The following is a 12,390-nucleotide window of genomic DNA, read 5'->3' on the forward strand; positions in this document are numbered from 1 at the left end:
GTGGTGGGGTATCTCTATATGTGAAATCATGATTTTCAGTCACAGCTCTAAATGCTGTTTCTATTCCAAAACACTTGAAGGCACTTGAAGCCCTGAAGGTCGGTTTTGGACCTAACAATTCAATTATTGCTGTTGGTGTATATAGACCTCCTTCAGCTGCCCCCTCTGCTATAGATAGCTTGCTCAATATGGTAATTAAATTCGGAGATGCTAGTTATGGGAGACTTTAACCTTGACTGGCTGGTCCCACCATCTGAAAGGTATGTGTAGCAATCTCAGTTTTTCCCAATTAATTATTGACCCTACCGGACCAAACCTGAAAGATAATTAAAGGTCAACCAATCAATAGACTTAATCCTTTCTAATAGAAAAGATAAAATTATTACTTCTGGGATTTTCGATCTTGGAGTAAGTGACCATTGTCCAACAGCTTGCATCAGGAGCCCTCGTATGGAAAAAACACAATCGCAGGTTGTATCTAGGCATAATTTAATTTCTTTTTATTGAACATACCTTTTTATATAATCTTATGTGAAGTGATATCCATTACAGTTGTCAAATTCATTATGCTGAATTGGCTTTGGATTATTTTATAAAGACGTTCCTTTCAATCATTAACAAACATGCACCCTTCAAAAATGTTTTAATTAAAGACAGATATACAGTAGTCCCTGGTTTTCTACAGAACTTTCTGAGCTACTCAAAGAGAGGAATAAAGCCTGAACCCTATCCAGGTGCACTGGTGATCCATGTACACCATATTGGATTTTCCGCCATTATGAATTTTTTCACTTTTTTCGCAACTCCTCCTAGGCTGTTCATCCAATTCACACAAAACTTGGTGTGGACAATCTTGGGACCGTCCTCTTTAAACGTTATATGATGGTAATTGATAGGTGAAATTGTTTGGCTTTTATCGATCAATAAACTTTTAACGAAACACGCCCTAACACTAAATTAAAAAGCACTGCACTCCTCATTTCACCTAAGTGGACTTATACTATCCTTCCTCTTTCACACCTCTCAATATGCTCTTTTGAATTCCATGCTGTTTTTGTATCTCTACCTACCAAGCTGTGTTGGGAGATATGAATGCCAAGATTAGAACGATTAGCCCTCAACGAGCTAGTGATTGGAGGCAGTCTCTTCCCACACAAACAAACCCACAAAGCTACATGGATATCCCCGGACCACCGCACCGAGAATCAGATTGACCACATCGCAATAGACAGGAAATGGAGGAGAGTTCTCCTTGATGTCAGAGTCAAGAGGGGGGCCGATATAGACTCAGACCACCATCTTCTCGTGGGAGAACTCCGGATGAAGTTGGCAGTAAAAAAGAAAGCTGTAAACAGGATACAGAGAAGATTTGAGACAAGAAAACTAAAAGACGTCAAGGTATGGCAGGAATGGGGAATTCTGCTTTGAAACCGGTTCCAAGCCCTAGCAGAGGGATAAAACATAAATGACAAATGGGAAAGATGCAAGAAGGCTATCACTAACACTTGCAAAACTGTCCTGGGGCACAGAGACCCCAGAATAAAAGATTGGATCACTGATGCAACATGGAGGGAGATTGAAGCCAGGCGAGACATAAAATTGAAACTCAACAGAGAGACAGACAGCAATAAGAAGGAAGGCCTCCGACAAGACTACCAACAAAATAACAGAGTGGTCAGTAAGAGCTGCAAGAAGGACAAGAAAGCACAGACAGAGGAGCTCGCCAACGAAGCGGAGGCAGCAGCCAGGCAGAACAATGCTAAGGAATTGTACAAAATCTCCCAACAGTTGGTTGGTAAGAACAAGAGCTTTAGCCGACCTATCAGAGACAAACAGGGAAACCTTCTCACTAAAGAGCCCCAACAACTAGAGCGCTGGAAGGAACACTTTGAGGAAGTCCTGAACAGACCTCCCCCAGACAACCCCCCCCCCAGACATTGAAGAAGCGAGACAAGACCTAAACATCAACTGTGATAGGATATCAAAGGAAGAAATAAAGAGAGCCAGCAAAAAATGCTGGGCAGGGCACCAGGAAATGACAACATCCCCCCTGATGTGCTGAAAGCAGACATCAGTGCCACCGCTGACATCCTACAATTTTTAACTCAAATGTAAAATCTGTCCTACTCTAGCTGTGTTGGCTAGTGTTGGCTAGTAGTAATAGTGAAACCTGGAAAACCACAAAAACAATCATGCAAGTGTTCATTAACAACTACCTCCGACACAAACTGAGGATATGGTGGCCCAACAAAATAACAAATGTAGACCTGTGGAAACAGACAAACCAGGAACGAATTAACAATCAAATCAAAAATAGAAAGTGGAGATGGATCGGACATACACTCAGAACGGAATCAACCAACATAACAAGACAGGCTCTGGACTACAACCCACAAGGAAAGAGGAAGCCAGGGAGACCAAAAACCAACTGGAGGCGGTCCATGCTCGATGAGATAAATAAGATGGGGACCTCCTGGCAGGAGTCAAAGACCATTGTGCAGAAGAGAGTCAGTGGAGATCCATGGTGGACGCCCTATGCTCCCAAGGGGGCCAAGAGGATTAAAGTGGATACAGACAACTTTTCAACTTTCCCCCGTTGTCCCCCTCTGGCGTTTCCAAGTGGTATTGTTGTTTGCACCGTTGTTGCAAAGACAACCGGATCTCTTTCTGTTAGAGCCTAGCTCTGTGCAATAGAACCATCTGTCTGCTTATCAACTCCTTGATCATAACACAATATAGTAACTTTCACCACTGATCATTTTAGAAAGGCCACTGCAAGAAAACGGACATCATTTATTTGTTTCTGGCTGCTAGCGTTAGCGTTAGCAACATGGCTAACGTTGCTAACGCTAGCTACGATATCTAACGCTAGCAGCCAAACATAGTTAGATGTTTGTTTCTTTTGTTCCAGAAACAAACATAGATGTATGTTTCTGGCTGGTCCTGGCTTCCTTGTAGCTCCTGGTTCGTTTTCTGGCTGCTGGTGGTAGCGTTAGCAACGTGGCTAACGCTACCGCTAGCAGCCAGAAACGTTAGCAACATGGCTAACGCTACCACCAGCAGCCTGTCCAAACTACTACTGTCCAAAGCAAGAAACAATCCCAATTTGAACTAGAAACCCCGATCTCAGTGCTATGATAGAGGGTAGTGTTTCCACTGTCACTGCGGTTGTTCCACCGTCCGCCATTTCCGCTACTGGGGATAGCTACCTTTTTTTTTTTTTTTTTTTTGACTGGGGATAGCTACCGGACCTCTGTTGGTTGCGCAATGGATGACGCACTTCCTTTGTGCTGTAAGTCGAGCCTTCCTTGTCCCGGGAGATCGTGCCTGGTGGCAGACAGAATTGCATAGTGAAAGCGAGGCTTATAGGGAACCAATCTAAACGCCGATGGTGTCATTATTCTATAGCCATTACACTGTGCAATCCACATTTATTTCATAATGATAAGTTAAAGCAAAAAAGTTGTCTATAGAGTCTTTAAGTCAAGTAAGTCACCTACCAAGCTACACATTGTGGTGATCTACTGCCCCCGGTCAGCTTGGTGACTTCCTTGATGAGATGGATGTCTGTCTCTCCTTCTTTCCTGAAGATGGCACTTATGGTGACTTAAACATCCAGCCAGAGAAATTGCAGTCTCTGGCCTTCCTTAACTTTTCTCGTCTTTTGACCATACCCTTTCTCAATCTCCGCTGACTCACAAGGCAGTGAACCTAAATGACTTTATCTTCACTAGGTCCTGCTGCACCTCCAACCTTACGGTCCTTCTTGACTTGTCTGCTGCTTTTGACACAGTTGACCACCAATTCCTTCTCTCCATCCTATCTGAACTGGGCATTACTGGATCTGCATACTCCTGGTTTGCATCCTATCTGTCTTACCGCTCATACCAGGTCTCATGGAGAGGATCTCTGTCCAGACCTTGCATACTTGACACCGGTGTCCCACGAAGCTCAGTCCTGGACCCCATGCTATACTAAATCCCTCGGCCATGTGATCTCCTCTCATGGCTTCTCCTATCACTGTTATGCTGATGACACTCAACTCTACCTCTCCTTCCTCAGAAACACAAATTGATGGGTGCATATCCACATGTCTTAAAGACATCAGTGCTTGGATGTCTGTGCACCACCTCAAGCTCAGTCTTGAGGAGATGGAGCTTCTCTTTCGCCCTGAGAAAGATTGCCCTCTCACAGACCTCTCCATTGACAACACCACTGTGTTACCCTCTCAGACTGCCAAGAACCTTGGGGTGATCCTGGACAACCAGCTGTCCTGCTCTGCCTACATTGCAGCAACACCCTGCTCCTGTAGGTTCTCCCTCTATAACATCTGCAAAATATTCCCATTCCTTACGAGGGAAGCAGCACAATTCCTGGTAAAGGCACTTGTAATCTCCTGCCTGGCACACTGCAACACTCTTCTGGCCGGGCGACCCGCCTCTGCCATCAGACCTTTACAGCGCACCAAAATTCTCTCACGTCACTCCCCTTCCGGTCACCTCACTGGCTTCCCATCTCTGCTCGTATAAAATTTAAGACTCTGGTATTCTCCTACAGGGCAGAACATCAGACTGCCCCTCCCTATCTGCAATGGTCAGGTTCCAAACCCTGCCTTGCTCCCTCCGCTCCTCCACCCTTGCAGGTCGCCTCGCCACTCCATCGCTACGTGGTGTCATAAGTCGCTCATCCCGGCCGCAACTCTTCTCATCCCTGGCACCACAATGGTGGAGCGAGCTCCGCTGTTCTGTCAGAACGGCTGAATCATCTTTCGCTGGAGACTGAAGACACATCTCTTCAGGTTACACCTGGACCCCACTTCAACTAACCTATCATGTAACGATCTTCTTCCCCTTCTACTCTAGTAAAAAAACAAACAAACCTCTGATTTTACAAATGCTACTTATTCCTATTAAAAGGCTTAGCTGATAAATACTGAGATACACAGTTGGTTTCACTACTGTTGACAAACTGCACTTATTGTAAGTCGCTTTGGACAAAAGCATCTGCTAAATGACGTAATGTAATGTAAAAACAATAGTGTTTCAAGCACTTTGTACTTGAACCAGCAGTAAAGATTCAAGACCACCTTGCCAAATATGTGTTTCCAATTGAATAGAATTGACTGGATTTGTTCATATAGCTTTTTTAATATGGTTATTATCAGTAGACTTACAAATGAATTGAAACACATTTTGTTGTTAATATGAGGTCGGTAATTAAAGTGATTTTGCATGACAAATTAAACTTTCGAAGTAGAAATGACTTCAGCTTATCTGCCTTCACACATGTTTCCAACCACATGCAGATTTTGATCGTACCAAAGAACAAATTCAGCTAATTCACAAATTAGTTACAACTCACATTTACATTAGCTATGGCAAATATCTACCATGTTAACTGAATGCCATTTAATCTAACTTATATAGCAGCCATACCTTATTAATATTAGACATTCATCTAACATTCATCTAACTAAATAAACATATTAATATTTAGGTAATCATGTTAGGTTAAGTGGCATTCCGTTAACATGGTAGCTAAAGTAAGATGTGGCTAAAATAGCTAACACTGATAAAATGGAGCTACAATAATCTTAGCTACAATCAGTGAGAAAAGTAAGTAAATTATCTACTAATTTGTGACAAAGTGTCTCCGCAAACAGTTATTATTTGATAGCTGCCAGTCTTTCCCAAATCTAACATGAATCGGCCTCTTCAGCAGGTTTATCAGGCCAGCAGCAGCACTTTATTGCTCCAGGTCTCTTCTTGCTTTTATTTTTTCCCCAGGTCTCTTTGTTTATTTGCCTGCTCTGATTTACCTGATGGAAACTGAAAGAATCCCAATCCATTTTCCCTTGAAATTCTAAACTTCAGTGTAAACTTCAGCCAGTGTCAAGTTAGCAGTCAAAAAGAATCCAAAAGTGCCTGAAGCGTAGTTGTTTACACTTTGTGAATATCTGATTGACAGGTAAAGGCCTTTGATAATGAGGTGGGACTGACCTGGTAGGTTTCTCCTGTCTTGAAAAGGTATAAAGCAGCAGATATTTCTACGGTCTACAGTTAGATATGATGACAGCTGTGTACAGGACAGCAGATGACAAATGTTAAATTGTGTGTAACATGTAAACTTTGTTGTGTCATTTATAAACTTATATTGAAAGGTTCCTGGATATTCTGTGTGGGTAGGGGAGTGAATGGTAAGTTTGGGTTACTATACTTGATCATTTCTAAACGAAAGCTCAGCAAATCAGTGTTAGTAGAGTGTCAGTTTAAAGCTGAGCAAATATGTGAAAGTGATGTCGCTTTTTCCAAAATGCTGTCTTTGAAAACTCTACCAAATGTTTAACTTTGAGATAAATAATGAGAAGCATTAATTCAAATTAATTAATGTGCACACTAGTTATTGTTTTGTGAACTAAAACAAGGATAATGGTCAATTCTACTCTATCTTATTTCATTCTTGGGGCTTATATGCATGTTGGACCTTTGAAATACTTTTATTTTATGATAACTGCATTGTTATATATTGCAATTGTTTTTTTCAACACAGCACTCATTGTGGTTATCTGTATGAAGAGAAGCTTACATGAACCTATGTATCTTTTTCTGTGCAGCCTGTTTGTAAATGAACTGTATGGTAGTGCAGGGTTGTTTCCATTCCTTCTGGTTCAGATAATCTCTGACACTCACACTGTTTCTGCCTCATTTTGTTTTTTGCAGATTTTCTGTTTATATACATATGCACATATAGAGTTTTGCAACTTAGCCCTCATGTCTTATGACAGGTACCTTGCTATCTGTTGTCCTCTACAATATAATACACGCATGACATCTAACAAGGTGGCTGTCTTTATTGTTGTGATATGGTTGTACTCTTTTCTCAAATTCCTGATCACTCTATCCTTGAGCATTCGTTTGACACTGTGTGGAAACATCATAAACAGTGTGTATTGTCACAACTACCCCATCGTCAAGCTGGCATGCTCTGACACCACTGTAAATAACATCTATGGGATATGTGGCACTGTTGTCACCATCTTCGTTCCTCTAATTCCAATCCTTTTCTCTTACATGAAGATTCTTCAGATTTGTTTTGCTGGTTCAGAAGAGACCAGACAAAAAGCTGTTAGCACCTGCACACCTCACCTTGCTTCCCTTCTGAACTTTTCCTTTGGGTGCTGCTTTGAAATATTGCAGAGCAGATTTGACATGACCAGTGTGCCCAGTGTGTTGCGCATTATCTTATCACTGTATTTTTTAATAATCCAACCGCTTTTCAATCCTATCATGTATGGAATGCGAATGTCCAAAATACGAAAGATATGTAAAAGTCTGGTCTATTGTTAAATGTAGGCTGGTTCCAGGGTTCCTGTGTAGGTGTAGTAAGTCTGGAAGAGTACCGGAAAATAAATATATAAATAAAAATAATATTATATAAATATTTTGTAGTCTTGAAAAGTTTGTTGATTTCACAAAAAAAGCAAAATAATGGAAAAATTATCCCGGTAGTGCCCCACTGTCATTTACTTTATTTGGATTGTGGTCTGGTGAAATAAAAGTTCAGTAAATTCAGTGAATTTAAACAAAATATGAATAAGTTAGGTAATGTTTTTTTCAGGGTGAGTGAGTGTAGGCAGTGCAAATAACTACAACATAATTTCATGTTTTCTTCTTCCTCATTTCTTTTTCCTCTTCCTCTTTCCCTATAATTAGTACATAATGTCATGGTTCTTTCCAGGAAACTTAACAGTTTAACAGGATCTTAACAGTTCCTTTCAAGGAAATTAGGAAATTGCGGAAACTTTTTTACTCCACTTCTTTTATTAATATCTTTAAAATTGCAAAACAAAAACACAAAATCACAAAGCCAAACAACAAATCAGAGAACCATACAGCAATTAAAAAAACACAAATAAAAATCAGAAGGCAAAACAATTAATCAGAAAACACAACACAAAGTCATGAAGCAAAACAACCAATAGCAAAACACTCCTCAAGCACTCAAATTGAAAGCAGCAGAGTACAGAGCATGGGCTGGTGTGTAGGGCTGGACCATAGTTTGAGGGTATGGGGGGGTTAGGCCCAGTGCTTAATTTGTAAACGATGAGGTCCCGGAATACCAAGGGGTCGGTGTTCCCGCGAGTCATTCTGGAGGGAAAAGGTTTCGGAACATATCAAGACAACAAGCGTATTGGAGGCACGGTGGTGCTCAGTGCAGCCATACAGCTTACTGTAGACCAACAGCCTAAACATTATTACATGACCGACTGTATGACCTTAGAGCTCCGACTACTGGGGACCTGTAACAATATTTGATTATTGTATAGGCTACACAATGCTCATTTTGTCCAAACCGATGGGTTTTTACAAACCTGCCCTTCAAGTAGGGCTGGGCGATAATTCAATATTATCGTTTATCGTCTTTCAGTGGAATCATATCGTGATGATATGAAGATATTTTAATATCGTGACACACATTTCTGCTGTCTGAATTGATGATGACAAGCAAACTTTACTTAAAAACTCTGATAAAATGAGGTATGGTAAGAATATTATTTGAAAATTTCAGTTTTGTTTGACATCACACCTAACATCACCATTCGGTTCAATGAGATGAACATTAATTTGATTATTTAACGTGATTTTGCATACATGAACCATATCGTGATATATATTGATATCGAGAAAAATCCTTATGATTATCATGATATTGATTTCAACCATATCGCCCAGCCCTACCTTCAAGTAGTGGACTAAAGATATAACTGCACTGTGCACAACATAAAAATGCCTGCATACTTGGCTGTGAGATATCCTAATCATACATAAACACATAAAGGAAACTGCAATGGCTTCAACCATTTACCAGACAAATTCTGGCTCAAGTAGTTACGCATTAATATTCAATACAAATACTTTCATAGGATATCTATTTTAAACGTAGGAAACAATGTCAGCGAATAATGAAATGACAGCAATAAAACGTGTCATGGTCACTGGAGGGAGTAGCCCCAAAGGAACACTAGATGGCTTTGATTTTTACGTGCCATTACTAGTGTCCCAAAGACTTCTATACAAAAAGGCACTTCATTTTGTGTACAGTTTCCAAACGGCTGCTCTTTGGTGGCTCAAACGTTCACCCTTCCTGCTTGGCCATAGTATCATCGACACGTTACCATAAAAGTTCTAATAAAGTCGTCCGTTTTCACAAAACGCAGCTTGTGGGAGCTAATGCTACTATGATTATGACACCGATGATGACAACTATGGTGATCAGAGGCCCAGAACGTACCAGCAAATTCAACCTAAAAGTACTGATTGAGCACATTATGAGGAAAATAAGAAAGACAGAAGGCCATTGAAACCACCAGACCAGGTGGTGTGGTTGCATTAATTAGAATTGTCCCATTTGTATGCACCTTCTGGCTCAGATGGTAAGATCATGAAGATACTAGAAGTAAATGAAGAAGCTACCACTCCCTGGGACTACACCATCTAGATGACCTGCAGTGAACCACCACAGGGCTTCTACCTTTACTTGAGTGACTCCGTTGCTGTTGGCACTCCTCTGTCAGTTGTGACAGTCCAAGTATGATCACTCCCAACAACAGCATGATCCAAGGAGCTAAACACCATGGATGCAAATGGTACAGAGGGAATGTAGCAACAGCTCAGCATTTTATGTAAAGAACCTGGCTACACAGCTCCCACCCATTGAGGTGCACACACTACAGGATTTTGGACCTCATTGAGCATCCTAGGGAGACAACACAGCTTAACTATTTACAATGTGGTCACAGTGGTGGAAATCTTCTTGCCAGCAACCATGCTCAGTGATCCAGATGGAGCTACTCTCAACTTCAGTCTCAGAGTAACTAAAGTACCTAAGAGAACTTAAGAACCTCAAATGTCTTTTGCTTCCGACTTTCTCCCTGACCAGACGCTCTCTGCTTTGCTCCTTGCCGGCTTATCTATTTTCAGCCATATTTTCCTGTTTTTCACCGCTGACCAACTATTTTTAAGTATTTTTTCTGTTGCTGTTCTTTTTTATCTTTTATTTATTTATTTTTTATTGTTACTGTGGGAAAATGCCGATGGTTAAAGTCAGTGACTCTTCCTCCTGCTCTGACTGTGCCGGCTGCCTTCGGTTATCACAGCAAATTACTGAACTGGAAGGAAGGATTCTTACACTTTACCAAATCAGCCAGGATGAGCAGCTCATTGACACGCTGTTTGAGTCTTCAGCCCGCATTCCTCATGTAAAAACATCTGGTAAAAGTACAGACTCCAACAATACGACCCATACTACGGACCTAGCTGACACTCTCCCCTAGCTTGACCCAACCACAAATGGACCAGCCGTGGAGGCATCCCCTCCGCCACTCGCTACAGATACCATCTCCGAGCCGCAAGGTGGACTGGCCCCGGAGGCATCCCCACCGCTACTCGCCACAGATATGGGCTATTGGCACAGCAAGGGTGCTAGACCAAAAGTCTCTACTCCTGGTGAGCTGTGGTCGGACGTTGTCCGCTGTAGGGGCGGCGGAGGAAACAACAACAAAAACAAGAGGAAACCCCAATACTCTCCCCAATACACTCCCCGGCCAGGACTACAACTGGAGAACAGGTACAAAATACTCAGTGAGCCGGATCCAGTGACTGCTAATGCTAATGACGGCACTTCCATGATGCAGCCCAGTACTAGCCGCAGAGCTAATGCTAATGCTAATGCTAATGCCAGCACTGGTCCCGGTGCTAACATTAATGCTACCCCCAGGCACTCAACACCGCCGGCTACCTCCAGGTGGAAACTACGGCCTGCTAATCAACATGCTAGGCCGAGGGCCAGAAGAAATGTTGCTAATTCCTCAGCTGATAAGTCAGATACTATTCTGATTGTGGACTCTATAACCAAGCATGTAAGAATGGCAAAGACTGAAAATCTAACTATGGATGACACATCTGTCAGAGAGCTAACAGGGCTGTTGCCAGTTATCCTCTCTACACATCCAAGTAACATGAGGATTATTATTCACACTGGATCTTTTGACATTCTGCGAGGGAAAACTGGCTCTGAGATCCTGAAAAAAGACTTTTGCCTGCTACTGGAGAAGCTGAGTGACTGTCAATCACAACATGTATTCATTTCAGGCCCCATTCCAACCTTGAGGAAAGGAATCGAATCCTTCAGCAGACTCCTTGCCCTGAATACATGGCTGACATCGGCGTGCCTCACCCATGGGATAAAGTTTATTGACAATTTCAATATCTTTTGGAACTGTAAAGACCGCTTTAAGCCTGATGGGATTCATCCAAGCAGCACTGGTTCCAGATTACTCGGCGCCAATCTACGTCATGTTCTTGGGATGCCACCCTGGGCCTCTGCTGTTCAAGAACTGTTATTCATAAATTATCTGATAGCAAGCTGAGGCCCTGGGAGAGAACAACCTTCCCAAATACAATAGCCACAGTGTCAAGACAAAGATTAGATAAGCGGGTCACAGTAAAATCTTCCAATCCTACAAATCTGATTCACATTCCCTGTAAGCCAAGTATCTCAGGCCCTGCTCCAACAAACCTAAAACTAGCCTTATTTAATATTAGGTCCCTGTGTAACAAGTCACTTTTAATCAATGATTTTATGACCTCTTACAAGCTTGATTTTATGTTTTTAACAGAGATTTGGCTGGACACCAAGAATGGGAATGCTATCCTTATTGAATCCACCCCACCAAATTTCATATTTGAGTTTGAAGCACGACAGAACAAAAAAGGAGGGGGTGTTTGTGCCTTTTTTAGGGATAGGTTCCTTTGTAAGAAGTTATCATTTGGAGAATTCTCATCCTTTGAATATGTGTCGTTTAAAATGGAAATGAAATTCTCTCCATGTATTCTATATATAGTTATATACAGGCCACCAAAATACTCCCCACATTTCATTGATGATTTTACTGAGATGCTTTCAATTATCTGCACTGAATTTGACTGTGTAGTCATTACGGGTGATTTTAATGTACACATAGATAATGTCAGTGACAAAAATGCCAAAGAACTTTCAGCCATACTTGACACGTTTGATCTGTCTCAACATGTGAAAGGGCCGACCCATACTAGAGGACACACTCTAGATCTGGTTATTACTAAGGGTGTTAACATTTCAAATGTCACTGTGCTTGATGTTGCTCTATCAGATCATTTCTGTGTATTCTTTGATCTGTCTATTACACCAAAAATCAACATTAGATCTGAAACTGTTAAAAAAAGGTACATTAATGAGAATACCACAACACTTTTTATGGAAGCCTTCAAATCTGAAACTGCCCCAGCTTCAAATCATGTTGATGATCTACTGAATACCTTCAATTCTAAAATTTCAAATGTAATTGATGCC

General features: G+C 41.5%; 1 protein-coding gene and 1 pseudogene across 1 annotated transcript; both read left to right on the top strand.

Annotated features, from left to right (window-relative positions):
- The first annotated feature begins 2,462 nt into the window (after positions 1 to 2,462).
- LOC139642805 (uncharacterized) lies at positions 2,463 to 4,782 on the top strand (annotated as a pseudogene).
- A 1,622-nt stretch (positions 4,783 to 6,404) lies between these two features.
- On the top strand, positions 6,405 to 7,346 carry LOC139642815 (olfactory receptor 2A14-like). The gene has a single exon (XM_071517843.1). The coding sequence runs from the start codon at positions 6,429 to 6,431 to the stop codon at positions 7,344 to 7,346; it is 918 nt and encodes a 305-aa protein (XP_071373944.1). The 5' UTR covers positions 6,405 to 6,428.
- The last annotated feature ends 5,044 nt before the right edge of the window (positions 7,347 to 12,390 follow it).

The sequence above is a fragment of the Centroberyx affinis genome, unplaced genomic scaffold, assembly GCF_046629955.1.
Source record: "Centroberyx affinis isolate AG114_WGS23_722 - 3 ecotype Tasmania unplaced genomic scaffold, CSIRO-AGI_Caff_v1 ptg000525l_1, whole genome shotgun sequence".
NCBI classification, from domain to species: Eukaryota; Metazoa; Chordata; class Actinopteri; order Beryciformes; family Berycidae; genus Centroberyx; species Centroberyx affinis.